The following is a 23,232-nucleotide window of genomic DNA, read 5'->3' as shown; positions in this document are numbered from 1 at the left end:
ATGGTAGGGAATATGTACATTTTAATTGATGCCTTAAATGGATAAACCTTAAATGGATAAACGGTATGGTAGGGAATATGTACATTTTAACTGATGCCTTAAATGGATAAACCTTAAATGGATAAACGGTATGGTAGGGAATATGTACATTTTAATTGATGCCTTAAATGGATAAACCAGGAAGAGAATACAGAATGCACAAAGCACTGAAATTCCTCCTTACATATAACAATAAAAAATTATTTGTTTACTTTTAAGCCCCTTTCCACGTATCCAAATAAAAACTTTAAAAAGAAGAGAAAATTACTTAAATTCCTTATTCTCATATTTCTTAAATTGTAGTTTATATAACATATTTACCATTTAGTCCTTTTTAATTGTGCAATTCAGTGGCATTAAGTAGTGTAACCATCATCATTATCCACTCTTAAATTCCTGAAGAAGGTAATTGAAAGTCAGTTAAGTCAGTTGATGAAGTTCTTTTTCCCTTTTGTCCAGGTTATTGATAGAAATGTGGACATTAATCACATAAAGAATATAAATGACTTTTAAAAAAAACAGTACATCGATAGATCCAACCCAGTCATGTGAGAAATGACAGTCTTAAGCTTTCTGTCCCCATAAAGAATAGTTGAACAGGATCATCATGAAACAAATTTTAATGATGGTTCCATTTTGTTATTAAATTCCTTATTTTAAAATGCTCTGTAACAGGGCACCTGGGTGGCTCAGTCGTTAAGCATCTGCCTTCAGCTCAGGTCATGATCCCAGGGTCCTGGGATCAAGCCCCTTACTGGGCTCCCTGCTCAGCGGGAAGCCTGCTTCTCCCTTTCCCACTTCCCCTGCTTGTGTTCCCTCTCTGGTTATGTCTCTTTCTGTCAAATAATAAATAATTTTTTTAAAAATGCTCTGTAACTATATGTATTTTATAATCATTGAACACATAATTTTTTATCCATAATGTTGTGTACCTTTTCCTTCATGGCATACACATTCATTCATAAAAACATCTTTATTCACTTGTCTTCTTTGTGCTGTTATGTAGGGATTTGATTATTTCCATTCCATGTAATGCATTTGAACACTACTTGGTATCTAGTAATTATCCAATAAATGTCAACATTATTACTTATTAGTCCATTTATTTCTCCAGTATAAGTAAAGCTTCCATGTTTAGATTAATATATATGATCCTTTTTCCCTCCTTCCATTCTCCCTTCCCCACATTTTGGATTTTTTTTTTTTTTCTCCAAAATCAGTTTATAATACCCAGAAAATCAGAAGTTTTGAATTTGGGTATTTTCAAGCATATATTGTTTAATTACTTTTCAAAAGGACTGTACCAGGGTGCCTAAGTGACTCAGTTGGTTAAACATCTGACTTCAGCTCAGGTCATGATCTCAGGGTCCCAGGATCAAGCCCTGCATTGGGCTGCATGCTCAGCAGGGACTCTGTGCCTCTCCCTCTGCTCCACCCCACCCCTCTCTGTCTTCAAATAAATGAACAAAATCTTTAAAAAAAAAAAAAAAAGGACTAGCAATTTCAGTGCTTCTGGTGGTCTGTGAGAACATCCCTTTCACCATATTATTGCAAATACTAGTGAATTTTCAGATCATAAGCTGTAGCACTGTCAAGGCAATACTTTATCTACAAACTAATGTTATTATAAGATAAAGTTTGTTTATTTTTAAGTGAGCTCCACTCTGGGCCTGTATACACACACACATACATAAATACACACGATTTTGACTAGAGCCAAGCGCCCAGAAATAGTAATAAGTCTGTCTTTACACACATGTACTTTTCCAGTCACCATTAACTGAAGCGTTTTCATGAAGCCGGACTAGAAGAAATGCCCAGTGTAATGGTGTAAGCCTGTGTTCAAACCAATTTTTTCTTTTCATGAAGCAATATAATTTGGGTAATCATGGTGACAAAATACCAGTTTTTCATAGCAGAAATCTGAGGGGCTTACTTAATCACATTTATGGCAGCTTCACAAAATCAAATCACTTCGCCAGGTCATTAAATCTCCATAGTATACCAGCCACATCTGGTCATTTTAAATGAAGTTGTGATAAAGAGAGATACAATTTTAAACCAGATTTTCTTTCTGCTCATCTATTCAGATAACTCAGCAAGTAACTAATTCAGTTTTCCTTAATGTTAAGTAGTAAAAGTCTGAAGATGATATTAAAAACATTCTTTATAATTGGTGTTTATATTATTTTTTAAAAGCTTACTCTAAATCAAATTAATGATTGTTTTTCATACTAGTTTTTATTTTATGTGTGATTAAAAACAGACTTCCCTGGTGGGCGTTTGCTAATCTGTTCCTGACTGCCTCATGGGGTGAGAGCCCTTGATCTTCCTACTTGGTATGCATTGACCAGTTGACAGGTTCTGGTGGTTTAGATGTAGTTTCTCAAACATGCTAATGTTGTTTTCCCCAGCAGGGCCTGGAGTTTTCATGAAGGGGAAAAGCCTTTAATAATGCAGTTCTAAATTGATGTGGGGTTACATTTCACAGTATCCATATTTATATTAATGTATATTCTCTATCCTCACAGTCTTATCTAATTATAACCATTAGATTTATCTCAAAAAAGGAAAGGCAATAGGCAGGATACGCACACATGTACACATGCACACGCACTAATTATATATACAGTAACCAGACTGAAAACAGTTATAAATAAAATCACTGGTAGACAGATGTAAAGTCCAACTACGATTATATCAGAGGGAACCCTAATATAAAGGCAAAGAATGACAGGCTACAGAAATGTTCTGTACCATCTGCTTTGTTGTATTTCAAAACACAAAAGAGAAAACTTCAAAATAGAGTAGGTCTAATTGTGCCATAATTTAGAACTCAGAGCAGTCATTTTAAGAGTTTAAAGGAGACCTAAAGCTAAGAAGTTTGAGAATTGCTGCTCAGTTCAGTTGCTGAGCTTACATTCCACAGATGTCTTTGCAGTTATTAACGGGACAAAAGAGCAAGTGAAACTTCCCTTTCTCTATAGCTGCCAAGGCTGCTTTTAGGAGTGTAACAAGTGCAGTTCAGCTTTATGATGGGCATGTGGAGACTTAACGCTTTTCTTGTCAAAAAGCCCGAAAATTGAGGAAAAGCAGCCCCCATAACCCTTTGATCAACTAGAACTCATGAAATATTACACTTTTACCATCTTAAAAAGTCAGTGTTGGTTACTTTCATCCAACTTGATCTTTTCTCACTACAGGGCTACCACACACAGTGATCTTATTCTGAGAGCAACAAAACTGGGAATCTCCTACCGAGTTATTCACAATGCTTCCATAATGAATGCTGTAGGCTGCTGTGGTTTACAGGTAATACTACAAAGAAGGTGTTTTTTTAATAGTAGTTAGCAAAAATGTTTTGGAAAACTATAAACTGCAGATAGATTTTGTTACATATCATGAATTTTAAGATGTTATCATTTTATATAATACATTAGTGGGTACAAAATTTTTTAATACTGAGTTTTTTATACTATTTTCCTATAACTTTTTTCTCCTGATTGGAATGGACCACTGAAATTTAGCTGCAGAAAAATTTTAATATTATATCCAACTTCTGCCTACAAAAACAGGGAAATTTAATTAAATTGGCTAAGTTTTCCTAAAACCTTTTCACATTCTTCCAAATAACTTATTCTGCATTTCTGAAGCATGTATTATAACACAATTGTTATTTTCTGTGCTGGCAACAGCTTTGTGACACAGCATTTCTTAAAAGAATCTGTAGGAGAACCAAAAGCCAGTCGTATTAGGCTTTTAAACCACCTTTGTAATTATTGCTATGTGAAGTTGGTTAATTTTAATCCAGCAGTCTTGATTCCAGGGGGCTGAAAGAGTTTCCAGGGTTTTCTTCCAAGCTGCTGATACTCGCTTTTCAAATTTGGTATTTGTGTTCTGATGTTGGTCTATATATGATCTGTGACAACTCTTGACTGCCCATGGCCAACACTGGTTTGTTGGACACCTTCCTATTTCAGATATATCATAATACAAAAAAATGTGCATCCTAGAATCTATGAAATGAGGTATTTCTCAATATGTCTTCCTGGAATGCATAATTTAAAATAGATATTTATAGCAAGAAGATATATTAGCATCGGACACCAGTGCTGTCTCTACAGCTTTAGAGGTTTCTGTATTTTCTGTGTTACCTAGGAAGAGTAACACAGTAATTGACATCCTGGCCAGTCATCTCAGAAATACTGCCTTTGGTTCTGAAGAATCAGAGAAAAGGTATAAATGATTCACCTTTTAGTATTCATCACTTGCTCTTAGTTATTACATTGAAATGGGCAAAAAATTTTGCTATCTCTTTTGTCTTTTGTCTTTTGATAAAATGCATACTTTAAAAAACCTTGCCAATTCAACTGCTTTACACTTTAAAGCCCTTCTGAACATTTCTGTATTGGAGTAAGTAAATGGAGTTTCTTGATTCTCAGTCTAGTATTCTTTTTTGTAGACAGTGTACTTTTCAAGAACTGATGATTGCCATGAAAAAGGAAAAAGGAATGAATTAATCTTGTGATAGACAAGGGTGTATAATAATCCTTAAGCTAATGGGTTATATATTTTCTTTCATATTGGTTTTATTTTTATTTCTGGTAGGGAAAGTTAACCTAGCCCATTTCCATCATATTTTGGTCTAAATTATCATAACTTATCATTTAGAGGCATTTGCTTCTTTTTAAGCATAACATTTTTTAAAAGATCCTTGTCTTCATCGTGTGTATATCTATCATTCAGACTGACAAGAACTAAACTATGGTGAACCTGTCCTGATTCTCTAGACTGGTAGAGGGGTGCATTGTTATTGTTTTCATGTTTAAAATAGATGAAGGTATTTGAGAGGAAGTATACTGCGAGAATTGACAGTCTCCATATAAGCCCTATCCACATGATACATAGATTTTTTTTATTTTTTTCTTTTTTTTTTTTAATTTAGCTTTCTGGGCACCTGGGTGGCTTAACCCACTGAGCCTTCGGCTCAGATCATGATCTCAGGGTCCTGGGATTGAGCCCCGCAGCAGGCTCTCTGCTCAGCAGGGAGCCTGCTCCCCCCCCGCCCCACCCCCGATGCTGCTCTGCCTATTTGTGATCTCTCTCTCTGTCAAATTAATAAATAAAATCTTCAAAAAAAAAATTTTAGCTTTCTTGTCAGTCTCATATAGGATTTTTCTAGGCAGCCACAAAGCATTGTTTCCCCATCTGGGTTCTATTCTCTAATCTGGGTATGAAAATGACTTACTACTTATGTGAAAAACAGGAAGTACCTTTTTAGGTTCTGTCTTATGTATCTGATGAAATTGCTATGAAAGTATATTTTTTGTGCCACTCAAGCTATTTATATTCCAGGAGAAAGAGGTAATTATTGATACCTTTTACACAGTCTTCTAAGATTAAAGGCATTAAAAATACAGTCATGATAATTCATGGCACTTTTAAATTTTTAAAACAAATGTATGGATACCCAGCATAATACATAAACTTTGGCAAAGTCCCCTTCCTGATAATGGCTGCTCTTTTTCTCTTCAGTATTTGGATCAGCATTCATGGGAAAAACAATAACCTACATCAGTGGTTCTCAGATTTTAGTATTCATTAGAATTACTTAGAGAGTTTATAAAACAGATGGCTGGTCTTCCCCTTTAGTTTTCAGATATAGTAGATCTGGGGTGGTAGCTTGAGAATTTGCATTGCTAGCAAATTCTCGGGTGATGCTGAAGCTAGTATAGGTACCCACTTTGAGAACCACCAACCTAGGCAGATAAAAAATTTCTTAGAAAGTTAAATAACTGTACTTTTTTTCAGCATGGCAGAACTGGAAAAGTAGACTGTAGTTCCCAGAAATACACTTGCTAAATGTAGAATATATTACCTTGCCATGTTCTCTTTCTCAATTTTTTAAAAGGGAAGTGGGCACCACTTTCGAAAGACATTCTGTCATCTCTGTGAACACTTTCCCATGAGTTATTGGGAAAACAGCCATCAAGTTATTGAACAGAAGTGCTATTTTGGGTGCTGTGACAGACCTAAACGGTACATGCTTTGCAACATTTTTAAAAAGATTTTATTTATTTATGAGGTGGAGAGAGAATGAGCATGAGCAGGGGTGAAGGGGTGCAGAGGAAGAAGGAGAAGCAGACTCCCCACTGAGCAGGGATCCCAATGCAGGGCTCGATTCCAGGACTCTGAGATCATGACTTGAACTGAAGGCAGATGCTTAACCGACTGAGGCATCCAGGCACCCCGCAATATTTTTATATTAAGTTAAAGAGTAGTAGTTTTGAAATTCCTAACCTGGAAATTGATACAGCTTTTTTTTAAAACATCAATTTGTTAGCCTTTCTGAATTAAATTTATCAATTTGTTAGCCCTTCTAAATTATCTTATTGTTGTTTGCTAAAGCAGCATAGAGAGCTCAGAATTTACTGTTAAGTATTTTTCATTCATTTTATAATTTATTAAACTAGCAAAAGATGCCTTATAATCAGTATTAATGAAGGTAAGTAACACTTCTAAACACACAAAACCAATTGATACGCATTGTTATAGGCATGCCATAAAATAGAATTTTTTATTGCAAACCCCATATTCCTATGAAAATTTTCCTTGTTAAATGGAATGTATGTTAGTGACTACCAAGTTAGACATCATTAAGAGGAATAGCGATCCATATATTCAACAATATTGTTTGCTTACTTATTGTTTTCCTATTGAGTGCCTTTGGATAAACTGATAAACCTGTCCAAGAAAGTCCCTGCTCTCAAAGAGCTTATATTCTAGTAGGAAGGAAAGGCAATAACAGCAACAACAGATAAATGTCAGGTAGTGGGAGGTATAAGAAATTCGCATACACTGATAGATGTTAGAGAGTTGGCTTCACTGTTGTAGTTGGGTGGTCAAGAGAGGTCTCACTAAGGTGGTGTTATTTAAGATTAGATAAGAATCAAGAAAAATCTAGCATATTCTAGTCACATGGAATGGTTTATGCAAAGACTCTAAAGATGGAAATGACCTTGGCTCCTCCAAGGAACCAGAAAAAGACTTGTAAGAGGCTAGTAGGCAGGAAAAAAGCAATCTGAGGTCAGATGGATAGGTAGATCGGCTCTCTAATCCAATGTCAAGCATTTGAATTTTATTCTTAACTGAATTGATCATGTAGAAAAGTATGATTAGGTTTAATTTATTTCCAGACACTGAAGTCTCTCCTTTTGTCTTATGAAGAATTAGTAGTTCTATCACAGATATTAAGTACATGTATGTTAAGTGAAAGAAACATGACCCAGGAGACCATAGGTTGTAGGACTTTGTTTATATGAAATGTCCAGAGAAAGCAAATTTATGAGGACAGTGATTAGTTGTTGGCTGGGGCTGGAGGTGAGAACAGATATTACTTATTAATTGAAAATAAGGGATCTGATTGGAGTGATAAAAATTTTCTAAAATTATGTGTGGTAGTGGTTGCACAATTTGGTAAATGTACTAAATATCATTGGATGTCACTTAAAATGGGTGAATGTTGAGGTATGTAAATTATATCAATAAAGTGGTTTAAAAAATGAATTACAAGAGATTTGCTCAATGAACAATAAAGGAAATGCATTCCCAGCAGAGAGAAATGTTCAGTTAAAGAAGAGAGTCATGGGAGCACTTTGGGGAATCTGTGAAGTATTACAGAAACACACACACCCCCAGAGAATACATACATATGTACCACAGACCCTTAGCTCCCTAGAGATTAGTTAACACAAGATTGCAAATATATATGTTGGATAAAAACTGAGTATATAAATTGGATAGAAATGGCAAAGGAAAAGTAATAATGGGAAAGGTTTAGAGTTTAACTGCAAATTAAAAGGTCTAGGTTTTGCTCGGGCCAAAAAAAAATATATATATATATTGGGGGGGCTCTTGATTTTGCTCAAGCAGTTAACTAAGGATTCTTCTAACTTTTCTGGATCTGGATAGTCAGGTTTCCTAACTGTAAGATAGTGAGATGGGGATGGGGAGGAATGCCAGACAAGATCAGTGGTTTGCTTCAGCAATTCTGCAGAAAATGAAGTACTTGTGACCAAATAGCAAAAAATAAATCCCCAGGAGCCCAATCTTTATCTTTACCCCTATTGATGTTCTGTTTAAGAATTGATTTGGAAATGGGGCGCCTGGGTGGCTCAGTGGGTTAAAGCCTCTGCTTTCGGCTCGGGTCGTGATCCCAGGGTCTCTGCTCAGCAGGGAGCCTGCTTCCTCCTCTCTCTCTGTCTGCCTCTCTGCCTACTTGTGATCTCTGTCTGTCAAATAAATAAATAAATCTTTAAAAAAAAAAAAATAAAATAAAATAAAAAATAAAAAAAAAAAAAAGAATTGATTTGGAAAAAAGATCTGGCACTAAGAAGTATGAGGAATACTAAACTGCATAAACTTTAATGTCCTCTAGATTTAGAAACCAAAAGCTGGGCTGTTTTCTAACTTGAGGCAAAAGACCTTGGTCAAGATACATTAGATACTCAAATTTTCATTAAGTATATCTTTGGATTTTTTACAATTTAAATATTAGTTTTAAACACGTGTAATTTAAAATCATGTTTTTTGAAATTCCTAAATAACAGATATTTCTAACACTTGTGTAATTTGTATTTTGAGGATTTCTCTAGTAAAAAAAAATCCATCTATTTGTGAAGAGCCAGGCAAGTTGGTTGTATTTAGGCATTCCCAATAATGAAAAATTGGGGGTTTTTGTCAGTATACAAAAGGCGAGAACAAAGTTCTTTTCTCAAATTCTTCAAATTAAGCATTTAGCACCCTAATCATGTAGAATCAGAATTGTTTTCCCATTATTTCCTCTTTAAAAGAATTGTTTCAAAAAGTAACTTTGTTTTCCTTGATAATGAGTGTCTTATATACTCATAGAAAATTGGGAAAATGCAATAAGTATAAAGACGTACATGCAAGCAAGCATCTATAGTCCTACTACCTGGAAGTAACCAAAGTTAGTTCCTAGTTTGGTATGTTAATTTTTAGTCTTCAACTCTTACCAGTATACATTGGCCTAAAGGTGACAAGCTTAATAAAGCAGAAATGACAAATTCTAGCATATTTTCATTGTGCAGTATTTATCATTTCTTGTTATCATTTGTGTGATAGAACAGATTCTTTTTATAAAATGTGGTGACTAAAAATATGGAGACTGAAATGTGGTCACTAAAATTGTGTTTGAGACGTTTTAAAGAATAGATAAGTGATACAGTTCAGGGAAACCAGGTAGCAATGATTTCTTCATTAAAAACTGCATTATCAGTTGCAGCTGACTTCAGGGAAAGGTTGTATAATTTTCTCATTATGAAATGCTTCCACTTTCTCTGTTGCGTGAGTGACCTTAATTATTGCCATATGTTCCTCTGTTTATATAATACATTTTTACTTTGGGAAAAATGTATATTACTTTTAAAAAGCAACAACTCATTTCCTTCCTTTTTTTCATAATACTACACTCACTGCGATAAACAGCATTGTTTTGGCCTTGTAGTAGTTCTTGCTGGTAGTTTTCAAAAGCATTGACTTGATTTCATTGTCCAGGAACTGATGTAGAAATGATAAAGTCTAACCTAGTCCAGAGAACATTAAACTAGGTAATGAGGAGATACACGCTCTACATTGCAAAATAACCTTAGAAGAACTCATCTAAGTAAGCTCCCTGTTCTTAGTCACCTCGGAAATATTTTGACCACCTGCTGAATCATGGGCATATTAAAAATGTTTTTTCTTTCCATTTCCACTCTGTTTTGTTTTTTGTTTTTTTAGATTTTATTCATTTGAGAGAGAATGTGTGTGCATGAGTGGGGAAGGGGCTTAGGGGGAGGGGGAAGCTGACTGCCTGCTGAGCAGGGAGCCTGCTCTGCTAAGCAGAGCCCAATCCCAGGACCCTGAGATCATGACCTGAGCCAAGGTCAGATGCTTAACCAGTGGAGCCACCAGAAGCCCCTCAACTATCATTACCATCATTCTCTTCCACTTAATAGTTTTCTTTTTAAAATCACAGGTGTGATTGTACCATTCTTCTACTCCCGCAATTCTTCTCCTGTGCACAGTATTCAGTTACTTTCTATGTTAATGTGTCGGGCATACTAACTTCTTGGTTTACTCGTTTTCCTATCTTCCATTGTACCCACCCCATCCCAAGTGGATTCATCTTTAGAATTACATGCTTTAAATGAAAATTCTTTCATTTAATTCATGTGTGAATTCTCTCATATGTGATAATATAAATTTTGTGGCTCTTTTATCTTCAGCTTTATCTGTGTACATACTATGTGGCCATGTGCATAATCTTTCTAAGCGTCAGTAAAATCATTGTTACATCAGTGTTAAGAAAAATGCATGTGCAAATTTAAAAAAAAAACAACTCCAAGACCAATATTTTGTATAGGAAACCAGTAACTCTTGAACATGTGGTTTTGTGGTATGTTTTTTGACAACTCTGCTGGGTCAGCTTTCCTTTACTTCACAGATTTAACTGATCTGATTTAGGATTTATGTTTATATGTAAAAGGTAACATGTAAGGCTTCACAGAGTTCTTATTAGCAAGTTAAATTTTCTAACTTTCCTGTACATAAAGGTTTTTTTTTTTTCAAGATTTTATGTATTTATTTGACAGAGATCACAAGTTGGCAGAGAGGCAGGCAGAGAGGCAGGCAGAGAGAGAGGGGGAAGCAGGCTCCCTGCCGAGCAGAGACCCCGATGTGGGGCTCGATCCCAGGACCCTGAGATCATGACGTGAGCTGAAGGCAGAGGCTTAACCCACTGAGCCACCCAGGTGTCCCAGAAGATTTTTTTTTTAAGATTGATTTTATATTAGAGAATGCACAAGTGGTGGAGAGGAGCAGAGGAACAGGGAGAGAATCCTCAAGCAGACTTCCTACTGAGCACAGAATCTGAAGCAAGGCTCAATCCCAGGACCCTGAGATCATGACCTGAGCCAAAACCAAGAGTTGGATGCTTAACCAACTGAGCCACCCAGGTGTCCCAAGATGTTTTTTAACTTAAAAATTGTAAATTATTTTAATTTGAATATAAATGATGAAAGCATTAAAACCTAAGTATAAAATGAATTTTATAAAATTTCTGTGCTTTTGAAAGGAAGTATTGTGGCAGTGAGATAAATTAGAAGATTATTAAGGTCAGGCAATGAGAACTCAAGCTATAAAATAGAGGTAAAAGAAATGAAGTCAGTTCTAGGTAAGTTATAAAGCTGGAATTGACAGGAATTGTCACATAGTAAGCTGTCAGGAATTAGATACTTGCTAAAAACGAGTCAGGCAATGGCTATTTCTAGATAATTGCTCAATGCCATGCTAAATATTGCCTAAGGGTTCCCACCTCTGGTAGGTTGTTCATACCATCTTGCTCTTTCCCCATGATTAACTTCCCCCATCTTATTCACCCTTAAGTTCGAGCTTATATCCAGTCTTTAGAAGTCATATTCAGGTGCTTTCCAAGTAGGAGTAATGCTCAACTCTTTCAGTACAGCCTATATCTCATTTTTTATGATTATTATTTACTACCTAATATTTGTCTTGTGCATCTTCTCACTTTAGCGATTGCCTTATCTCTAATTAAATGGGTCATTTTGAGTTTTTATCTTCAATAGATGAAAACATAATCCAATATCAAGTTAGATAAAGTACTTTCTTTATAACTTCAGATTAAAACCAAAAAAAGACCCTGTGTTTATCTACTGTTCTTAAAAAGCAGCTCTTTTTGTGGTCTCTAAATTTATATTTGCGTCAGTAATGTTTTGGGGGAAAATGATCAGAGCACAAAGGCTGATATTTATGAGACAGTGCCAAGACTTCTGCAGCCTCATTCTCATCACTGTATGATTTTACTTCAGTTTCTTTTATGGTTTACTGGTAAGTCCTTGGATTGTGAAACACAAAGGACTGATCTTTCTGTTCTTTGAGGGACTGACATCTTAAATGGTGAAACCGTTTGCATAATGTTTCAGAATTCATTGAAGAAGTTTGCAGCACAGCTATGAGAATGGTTACAGTCTATAAATCAGGGTCCTAGAAAGCAGTGCTTATGTGAGGCTTTCTTTAATCCCCAAATTAGACAGTTCCAAGCAGCTTTTCCACTGCATGCTGCAGCTAGTGTTTATATGTGACTAGCATCCCAATTCTCTCTTAAACCTTCTATCCCTTTTCTCTCTGAATGAGGAATTTGCCTTCATGAGTATATTTCTATGGCATTTAAAATATTGGAGATCTATTTAAAGGGTTTATATATGGTTGCATATAATATTTTCTTTAACCTCAGTAGTTTTCTTTTTTCCAGAGTAATAATAATATTTCAAAGTCTAATCAGAGATGCCAAAAGTCCTTTTTAGAATGTAAACAGTTGAACTTGTCAGAATCAAATCATACAACAACAATAAACATCAACAACAACTATGTCATTTCAAATATTTGGTAATATTTTTGAGTTCACTCCAGTAAGGAGAGCAATTGGATTATGGCAAGACACAACATTTTAGAAAATTTTCATATCATCATTATGAATATAATGGTTATTATATTATCAAATCCCTAACGTTTATTGTTTTTACTCTGTGCAATGTATTAGGTACTCTACACACTTTATGTCATTTAATCCTTTTTTAAAAAGCACATTATTAGGTTTATACTTACACACATTTCACAGGGGAGTGTCTCTTGGAAGTCAGTAAGGTTCCTTGTCAGGGATCACCGGGATGGTAAGAACCAGAGCCATGACTCCAGGCTTTTGCCTGCTCTGTGAGGAATAAGCAAGACTACATTCTCCACGAAGGCCAGAGCTTTGATTTGCTTCTCACTTTTATACCTATGCACAGCATAATGCCTGGCACATAGTGGAGGATCTGTAATAAATATTTTTAGATAAATTTGCCTCTCGTAGAACAGTAATAATAGTGGAACCCTCCAGTAAGACTAGGTCTAGTCCTTGTAGCTTGGGTGAATGTATTCCAGGAATCCCACATTGGAACACATTGGAACTCATCAGTTGGATGCATTTTTCACAGAGAAACGTTATATGTGGCAAGAAGATTCAAGACTTGACATTCTTGCAGTTACATGGGTCTTTCCACACTGGTCTGAGAATTCGACTGCCACTGGATGGCGTGGATTCCATAGACTTTTTAGACAGTTTTCAAGTGGACTTTGGGAATAAAGCTCATTGGTAGGTAAGTTGGAAGTTGTGGCTGTGTAAGGGACATGATGAGCTTTCTCTTAGGAACTCAAAGTCACCATTAAGAGTATTGATTACAGGGCGCCTGGGTGGCTCAGTGGTGTAAGCCGCTGCCTTCGGCTCGGGTCATGATCTCAGGTCCTGGGATCGAGTCCCGCATCGGGCTCTCTGCTCAGCAGGGAGCCTGCTTCCCTCTCTCTCTCTCTGCCTGCCTCTCCATCTACTCGTGATTTCTCTCTGTCAAATAAATAAATAAAATCTTTAAAAAAAAAAAAAAAAAGAGTATTGATTACAGTTTATAGGACCTTAGTGTACAAAAAATGAGAAAAGTTGAGCTTTTCTAGGAATGAAAAATGGAGGACCCTGAATGCCCCAGCTTTTCTGTTTCCTTTCTTTCTGCCTTCCCCTTACCTCTTACAACAGCTTCTTAAAATGGTTTGAGAAGCCTTAGGATGATAATCCCTTCCTCAGGCTTAGAAAAGTTCAGTGATGTCCTGCAGTCACACAGCTATTCCAATCACAGTTTGTGGCAGAGGACTAGATTTGATTCCCCATACCTAGTGCTTTCCAGCTCAGTTATAAATTCTTTCAAGCACTGTTTAAATTGGGTAATTAAATCTTTATGTAACAGCTTCAGTCGCATATTACTTCTGAAAAATTTTTCCATGTTCACAACCTCAGGTGTAGGAAAGGACAGTGTGTTTTTACTATTCCTGTTTTGTAGATTGAGACTTAGAGCATTGTCACACAGCTAACAAGTTGCAGAACCAGGATGCAAGACTGAATTTTCTTAGCATAGGTTGGAGTTGCACTTACTTAAGTGAATTGTACAGCCAGACTGGAAGCCAGCTGGAACCAAGCAAGCCTCTTGGTTGTGGGATGGTCAAGTGGGATGGGTGGGCCACTTGGGAAAGGGACAAAGGCCCCTTTCATTGAGCTTTCTATGGAGGAAGCAAATAGTGGGTAAAGTAAGGGGGTAGATTTTGAGAACTAGCTGCAATGAGTGTCCAATATGTGAATTTTACTGAGCTGGCAAGGTGGAAAGGAGAACTTCTCAGTCCTGGGTTTGAGTCTTTTCCATTATTCACTAGCTGTGCAACCCTAGACAAATCAGCTTGATCTTTCTGAGCCTTGGTGATCTCATCTGTAAAGTGAGCATAATAATTAATAGTAATAATCACCTCACTAGTGAACCCAGCTCTGGCTGCTCAGAAATCTTTGTTTATTTCCTTCTGTGTTCCTTCTGTGTCAATATTTTTAGCAGCTACATGGCTGAATCATAAAGTGGTTACAAACATTGCTATACTGAATGGAGAAACACTGGAAGCACTACTGGAAGGGCACCAGAGAGACAGATATCACCTGCCAGAGACAGAAGAGAACATTTATTACCTTTGTGACAGATTTGATCCCCAGCCCATCTCAAGTCTGGTTCTCACTTTTTGTTTTGGTGGTTATCTTTGAAATAGTAAGTAGTGAATTGTTCCATCATTAATTCATGCTTTTATCTTTTCTAGTTGTATAAGTTTGGAGAGACGGTTTCTATTGTTTTTTGGACAGATACTTGGAGACCAGAAAGCTTCTTTGACAAAATAAAGAAGAACAGACAAAATGGCATGCACACATTGTGCTTACTAGGTAAGGGTTCGGGAGTTCCCTTAAAGTCACAATATGGAGTTGTCATTTTCTCATTTTGTTCTGCTGCTCACTAGCTGGAGCTAAGAAAGGACCCAGCCTAGCCACTCTGCACACTACAACTTATTCATACTCTCTGGGAGATAATGCATTTTCTGCTCCAGACACCACATGGCTATTCCTGCATGCATGTGTACCATAGTTCACGCTCCTCTCCTCTAATGCCCTAATGGACCCTCTCTAGCATTCTGTATCTTACCCATTTACCCATCAGGACCCTGTTGTCAGTTGACTGCAGTTCAGCAGACCTATAGTAAGCATTTATTCTTACCAAGGGCCGTCCTGTATCTTCCTAGAGATGTTCTTTGAATACTCTAGTATTGATGCTATCAGAATTACAGATGTAAAAGAGACTCTGGAGATCATCTTACTGAAGCCCATTTTATAGATGTAGTTGAGTCCCAGAGATATTAAATTGTTTTCCCACTGTGTTACCCTATTTTATTGGTGGCAGAATTGGTAAAATCAAGATAGCCTGTCATTCATAGTTGTTTACTGTATCTTGCTGTACTTTATGTCCTTTGGAGAGTTAGGTTTTTTTGGAACACTAAGGAAGTATTAGACATGGGTCCTGCCCTAAGGGTTGTGAAATCTTGTTGCTAAGTCCATGAAAGTTTAAAGAACAATTAAGTTCTGTTATATGGACAGGCAGGAAGGACAAACCAGAACTTTGGCTCTTGAATTCTCTAAGAGCTGCCCCTTTTCTCGGCTTTCCTGGGAAAAGGCAAACAAGGTTAAACAATATATCTTCCTTGCTCCATGAACAAAAGCAGGAACAAGGTGTGAAGTATAAGATACCATGATTCCAGATCCTCAAACCATAGATCTCATCATTTAATCATCTGGAATTCTCATCATTTAAATTAGTATATATTATTGGATGCCTATTATGGCCCAGACCCTATAGAGTTTAGTGAGAATATACCATATTAGGAAACTACAGGGAATTTAAATGTACTTGGAAAGACAAGATATGTATGATATAGTTAGAGATTAACAAAATATAGTAATAACTATGTAGGTATTTCAGAGAACAAAGAGCTTTTGAGGGGAAGTTAACGTAGTTTTATGAAGGAGTTAGGATGTATGCTACTTAAGGGGTAGCTTAAGATGGGCTTGTGGGTGGGTGGTAGTAGAGCCACATGAATAAATTTATTGAGTAGACCTTTATAGAGTGTCTGCTGGGTATTTTGCATTATTCTGGGTGCTTCTAAGATGAATAGGAGATGCTTACCTTCCAGCAAGTAGAAGTAGAAAGAATAATTGTGACCTGTGTGAATACAAGGGAAAAATATTAAGACTGGTCTGTCTTAAGATTAAATATTCAATAATGCAGTCTAAATGCAGTTCGATCAAAAAGCATTTGCCTATAAAAATTCTCCCCAACACTCTTCGTTTTTAAAACCAGGTTCCATAGAACATGTTACTTAAAAAGTTAAAATATTAAACTAAAAACTTTACTAACATTAAAACTAAAAACTTCACATTTAAGAACCTCAAGATGAATAATAAATGTTTTAAATTTTAAAAAATCAAAACAGATACCATGTAAAGGCAGTCTAAGGTTGACATGCACTGTTAATTGTACTGTAGGCCATTTTCAGTAACCAGTATGCATTTTTTTCTTCTATGTGCTAGACAAGTGCAAGTATTAAATTTAATACTTGAACCTGAAAAGTACATTGACTTCTGGTTCCAAGAACATTTATGGATACTTCTAAGGGATTAACCTCTTCTGTATTTTCCTAGGAAGCTCTTTTAGTCTCCTTTATAAGAACAACTTTGATAGTCACTTAGGAAAGCTATAGAAGTCTATCAAAGAGACCCTTCAGTTGCACCGTATTTATTTTTGCAAAAGCAAACTTTGGCTGAACCGTTTGTTTTTAGCATGTAGAACAGGAAGCAGCTGTTGCTCTTGCTGTTGTATACTGAGTTCCTGTGAGGATGTAGAGTGCTTGTGCTCTTTTACCTTCTACCATATTGTTCGGCTGAGCATCAATGATTAACAAGTGTAAAGAATCAAATATTTGTGATACTTGCATTTCAAGCTTTAGGGGAGCAGAGATTATGTGTGTCCCTGACAGTCAGTGCTTAGGAAAGCCCTGCTGAAAGTATGAATGATATTAAAGTGCTTATTTATAAGTTATTAGTCCTGTCTTACCTGTTCACAGGAAAGCAAAGGTTTCTTTTCAAAATGTCGTGAGAATTTTCTTCTGTTATGTTACATATATTAAAGTTTACATCCTATGCCTGAAAAATAGGTAAAGAATAGGAATATAACAAGACTTCTCAGTTGAGTCTCTGCGGTTACCAGCTAGTAGAAATGAACACAGTGATTTTGATTAGCTGTTAGGTAGTGCATATGCCAATATTTATCTAACTCTTTCCTGTGTCTTCTTTTCCAGCAGGAAATTGGGTCCTTTCAGGATGGTCTGAGGGCCAACCTCATGTTTGTTTTCTAACTAATGATCTTTACACACCACAAGCTTCCATTCTTCTCTTCACTTTTTCCATTAAAAAAGTGGCTAGATAACAAGTGGGAGGGAAGATTGTCATAAGCTCTCATATGAGCATTTGGGAGACTTGAGAAGAATGTTTCCCAAAAATTTAGGTGACTCAGCTGAAGTTTACACATAGGGTTTTGGATAGTTAATTAAAAGAGAACTGTTTTTCACTTCCTACAGACATCAAAGTAAAGGAGCAATCTTTGGAAAATCTAATCAAGTAAGTTCTTATTCAGAGAATGTTTACATCTATATTTAATTCCTTGGACAATAAATTCTATTTCAACAACAGGAGTTCTAAAGATTATTGAAAATCAGCTTTCAGGGATACCTGGATGGCTTAGTCAGTTAAATGTTTGCCTTTGGCTCAGTCAGTTAAAGCGTCTGCCTTCAGCTCAGCTCAAATAAATAAATAAAATTTAAAAAAAAAAAAAAAGAAAACTTTTATTAACAGTTAAAAATTAAATACTTAATCTTATGAAATGAGAAAGCAGTGTGATAGGTTAGAAACAGCAGTAGACCTCACAGATTCAGTACTGAGAATGGTGGTTGGCACCTAATAAGCACTCGTATTTATGGAATGAATTAATGAGTTGGAAGTCAGAGACATGGATTTGAGTTCTGAGTCTCTCTGGTTTTATGTGCCCTTAGGCAAGTTACTTTGGTTTCCGAGCATATTTTTCTCATATGTATATAATGAGAATTATAATCCTTTTTTTGGCTTTCGGGGCAATGTGCAATAATATAGTAGCTACTACCCACATTTGACTGATGAGCACTTGAAATATGGCTAATGTAACTGAGGAACTGAATTTATAATTTAACTTATTTTTTTTAAAGATTTTATTTATTGGGGCACCTGGGTGGCTCAGTGGGTTAAAGCCTCTGCCTTCGGCTCAGGTCATGATTCCAGGGTCCTGGGATCGAGGCCCGCATCGGGCTCTCTGCTCAGCGGGGAGCCTGCTTCCTCCTCTTTCTCTGCCTGCCTCTCTGCCTACTTGTGATCTCTGTCTGCCTAATAAATAAATAAATAAATCTAAAAAAAAAATGATTTTATTTATTTATTTGTCAGAAAGAGCACAAGCAGGGGGAGTAGCAGGCAGAGGGAAAAGCAAGCTCCCCACTGAGCAGGGAGCCCGATGCAGGACTCAATTCCAGGACCCTGGGATCATGACCTGAGCTGAAGGCAGATGCTTTAACTGACTAGGTCACCCAGGTGTCCCTATAATTTAATTTTAATTAATAAAAATAATATTCAACATAGTTACTGGAAAAGTGTATTTAGAATAACTTCAATATGTAAATCTACTTTTATAACCATGAATTTTATGACATTTATATGCAAATTAGGTTTTTTTTTTTTAAGATTTTATTTATTGATTTGACAGAACGAGATCACAAGTAGGCAGAGAGGCAGGCAGAGAGAGAGAGAGGAGGAAGCATGCTCCCTGCCAAGCAGAGAGCCTGATGCGGAACTTGATCCCAGGACCTTGAGATCATGACCTGAGCCAAAGGCAGAGCCTTGACCCACTGAGCTACCCAGGTGCCCAGATTAGGTATTTCTAATGAAAATTTAATACTTGAATTATGTGCTATCAGTATGAAATAGCAGATGTCAAAAACTTAGTACAGAAACAATCTCTTTAAGAATTCTTACAGGAAAAAAATAATTTTTATAGGAGTAAATGTTGAAATAAATAATATTTTGGATATATTGGGTAAAATAATATTAAAGTTAATTTTGCCTTTTTTCACTTTTTTAAATATGGCTACTAGAAAATTTAAAATTATGTTTGTGGTCTGCATTATATTTCTCTTCAATAATGCTGACTTAGAGAATTGTTTTGAGAGTCAGTAAAATATATGAACTGTTTTGTAAGTTTACAAAAGCAGTATTTTTATTATGCTTATTGGACAGACATGGTAGGCTTTAAGCCATCAGAAATAAACACATCCAACCCCTCAAGATTTTCAGATATTTATCACTTTAGTTTACTTTTCTTAGAGAAAGAAGTGAAAAGAGGAATATGTGGTTTAAACACATATTTTAAAAGTGAACACCATAGAACCTGATAAAGCAAGGATCTAGAACAAAATGCCACTTAAACTATCTTTGCCTAGGGTATCACTTTAAATAAAAATAACTTTGATTTGAACATTTGTCATTAAGTTGTTGGACTTTTACTTCTGCCGACATTTCAGTGAGATCAGAGGACTGTAAAAGTAGAACAATGAAAAAAGCTTAAGCTTAAAAAATTATGGTATTCATGCTTTAGTATGCTTAAAGTGAGTATTGTGCGAGTGCTTTAAACAGAATATGGACTGTGGTACTTGACTCTACCTGGGGGGATAATTGCATTAAAAATGTATTATGTGATTTCATGGCTAAGAACAGTGGCATCTAGTTTTATACTTACAGAGGAAGGAAGATCTATGAACCTCCTCGGTATATGAGTGTAAACCAAGCAGCCCAGCAACTCTTGGAGATTGTTCAGAATCAGCTAATACGAGGAGAAGACCCAGGTACTCAAGGCCCTAAAAGGGTTCTTTTATTCCTCTACTGCTGCACTGAGATATGTACATGATATAACTTCACATACACACTCACGCTCCACCACCTCTGCTATCATCACTGAAGCAAGGGTCAGTGTGTTTGCACTGTGCTTTTTCTTGTCCTTTTTTTTTTTTCTTTTTTTTTTTTTTAGATTTATTTATTTATTTATTTGACAGAGAGAAAGAGAGAGAGAGGGAGAGAGAGAGAGAGATCACAATTAGGCAGAGAGGCAGGCAGAGAGGGCAGGTGGGAAGCAGGCTCCCTGCCAGGTAGAGAGCCTGATGCGGGACTTGATCCCAGGACCCTGAGATCATGACCTGAGCTTAAGGCAGAGGCTTAACCGACTGAGCCACCCAGGTGCCCCTTTCTTGTCATTTTTTAAATCAATTCTAACTTGTATTTCATAGGCTGAAAGGTGTACTGAAGGAAAAATAATGGAGTTCATCCTAGGAAAATTACTACCATTCCAGAAAGTGAGGATTTTTCACAAATTAACTCTAAATCAGATTTTATGTGAATATGTTAATATACAAATATTTAGGTAAAATGCAGAACTCCCTTTTTAGCTTAAATCTATGTATGGTGAGGGGCGCCTGGGTGGCTCAGTGGGTTAAGCCGCTGCCTTCGGCTCAGGTCATGATCTCAGGGTCCTGGGATCGAGTCCCGCATCGGGCTCTCTGCTCGGCAGGGAGCCTGCTTCCCTGTCTCTCTCTCTGCCTGCCTCTCCGTCTACTTGTGATTTCTCTCTGTCAAATAAATAAATAAAAATCTTTAAAAAAAAAAAAAAAATCTATGTATGGTGAAATCTTTCCTGCAAAAAAATGAACTTATTCTGCTTTTTCTCTTTAACAACACTGAGCCCAGGGATAGTTTTCTTCGGGATAAAAACAAGAGAATTTATCCTTACATTCTTAACACTTTGTCGCACATGTGTACTGTGGACTGGGGAGGACCATTGCACTCCTTAATTATCACAGGAGACTGCATGCATGCACTGGAGATAGAGATGCTACATCTGTTTCCCTTACTGGACTGCGTGTGGTATATAGTGAAGTGGTGGTCATCAGAACATCTTCATTGAAAGAGCATCATTATATGAGATCATTATATGTTTTGAGGTGCTTTGAGTATCTGTCTTGATGGCATAAGATACATGAAGAGATGTTGCTTACTGTTTTTTCATTAATAGGCCTTGTTAAACATGAAACAGATAATTTGCAAGAGTTTTCCATATCCATAATTTTGTACACTTAAGCCTAAATTTGCATGCCTGCTTGCCCTTGTAGATATCATTTGCCCCATTTTGATCATATTCAATTGGGACAGCTTTCCCAAGTAAAGAAAAGGTCAGCACTTAAAAGTGAAGGTCAGGGGGGCCTGAGTGGCTCAGTGGGTTAAGCCTCTACCTTTGGCTCAGGTCATGATCTCAGGGTCCTGGGATCGAGCCCCACATTGGGCTCTTTTCTCAGCAGGGAGCCTGCTTCCCCTTCTCTCTCTCTGCCTGCCTCTCTGCCTACTTGTGATCTCTCTCTCTCTCTGTGTCAAATGAATAAATAAAGTCTTTAAAAAAAGAAGTGAAGGTCAGCACTTAAAAGCATAAGTAATGTCATAATGCTTGTTATTTGTTCAAGGCTCCGTAGTTTACTAAATACTTAATGTCTGTTATCTTATCCCTTACAACCACTATTTAAGAAAAGTAGTATTCTGCTTTTTAAAAATGAAAAAACTAAAGTTTGACATAGCTGATTAGGTGGCCAAGCAAAAAATCAAATCTGTGGATTTATCTCATAATCCCCTTGTTTTTCTTGTAATCCCCTTGTATATCTTGGTCAGTGTGAACATATCTCAAGCAACCTACTAAAAATATAGGCAAGTAATAAACATTGTTCACTCAGAAGCTATTGAAAGACAAATGCTATGCAGTTGTAAAAAATATGGATATACATAATTGTTTACTGAATCCTAAAAACTTAAACTAGGGCAAGCCTTTGGAATTCTGAAAGAGTAGAGTTAGGAAATATCACTTTATATGTCAGGTAGTTTATATAATTTGGAAAAGCATTAGATAAATCAATAGATAATTGATCTGTAATGAGTGAATGAGGAGATTTAGGATATTTAGGGCTTTTTTAAGAAATGTACTTCTGGTAGTAATTTTAGTTTAAGTGTTGGACAGGATAATGCATTTATTGAATTGAATGGCAATATTTTTTTTTTCTCTTAATAGCAGTCACTGAGAAGACACTCTGTGTTGGCTTAGCCAGGGTTGGAGCTGAAGACCAGAAAGTTGCAGCAGGCACTTTGCAGCAAATGTGTACTGTGGACTTGGGAGGACCATTGCACTCCTTAATTATCACAGGAGACAACATGCATCCACTGGAGATGGAGATGCTAAGTCTGTTTTCCATACCAGAAAATAGCTCAGAATCCTGTTGATGAACTACATGAACATTTTCTATTGTTAGATACTAATTTCATTCATATATGCATATATACATATTTGTATAATGAACAGTTCTTTTGGATTACCTAATAATTGTAAAGCAAATGAGCAAGAAAAAAAGATACTGATTCAAAAATACTTGGTTTCCTGTGGCAATGATTTTTTTTTTCCCTATGACATCATTAGTTGTTGCTATTTTGGCAGTTTTTCAGTATGTACACACCTGGAGCAGACCAAGCCTGAAAACTTGCAGAGACATTCCTAAACAGAGTTGTTTAAAAGCAGTTTTGGGGCACCAGGTGGCTCAGTGGGTTAAAGCCTCTGCCTTCGGCTCAGGTCATGATCTCAGGGTCCTGGGATCGAGCCCCGCATCAGGTTCTCAGCTCAGCAGGGAGCCTGCTTCCCCTTCTCTCTCTGCCTGCCTCTCTGCCTGCCTCTCTGCTTACTTGTGATCTCTGCCTGTCAAATAAATAAATAAAATCTTTTAAAAAAATAATAAAAGCAGTTTTTACTTATGAAATGAGTTTATACAACATAGAACTTTCTTGTTTCTTAAAAAGTCAGCTGTTAAGACCATAAAATGAGTTGTCCTGATAACAGGTGGTATTAGAGCATATAAGCAGAGGTGGGAAGAATAAGTCCCACCCATCAGTCCTACTTACTTAAAGATCAGCAGAGCACATGCCACAAAATGACATCCTTCTGAATTGCCTTGTCTTGTTTAGCTGACATCCTAATTATGTGGTTCATATTCTGCTGTATTTTGGAGGTT

At 36.5% G+C, this 23,232-nt stretch overlaps 1 protein-coding gene across 2 annotated transcripts in view; it reads left to right on the top strand.

Annotated features, from left to right (window-relative positions):
• The window catches only part of DPH5 (diphthamide biosynthesis 5), a 35,721-nt gene extending 13,123 nt beyond the window's left edge, over window positions 1–22,598 (top strand). The window contains exons 4-8 of one of the 2 annotated variants that reach the window (XM_004775170.2): window positions 3,243–3,351; window positions 14,782–14,902; window positions 17,644–17,683; window positions 19,883–19,986; window positions 22,245–22,598. In XM_004775170.2, the coding sequence (XP_004775227.1) occupies window positions 3,243–3,351; window positions 14,782–14,902; window positions 17,644–17,683; window positions 19,883–19,986; window positions 22,245–22,453 (583 nt within the window). In that variant the 3' untranslated portion in view covers window positions 22,454–22,598. The remainder of the gene's footprint in view (window positions 1–3,242; window positions 3,352–14,781; window positions 14,903–17,643; window positions 17,684–19,882; window positions 19,987–22,244) is intronic. The other variant, XM_013047180.1, reaches the window with a different exon arrangement.
• Window positions 22,599–23,232: the final 634 nt, after the last annotated feature.

This window comes from Mustela putorius, unplaced genomic scaffold (assembly GCF_011764305.1).
Source record: "Mustela putorius furo isolate JIRA1106 unplaced genomic scaffold, ASM1176430v1.1 tig00003853_pilon_pilon_pilon, whole genome shotgun sequence".
Lineage (NCBI taxonomy): Eukaryota > Metazoa > Chordata > Mammalia > Carnivora > Mustelidae > Mustela > Mustela putorius.
This window is presented reverse-complemented; position numbering and strand designations above follow the sequence as displayed.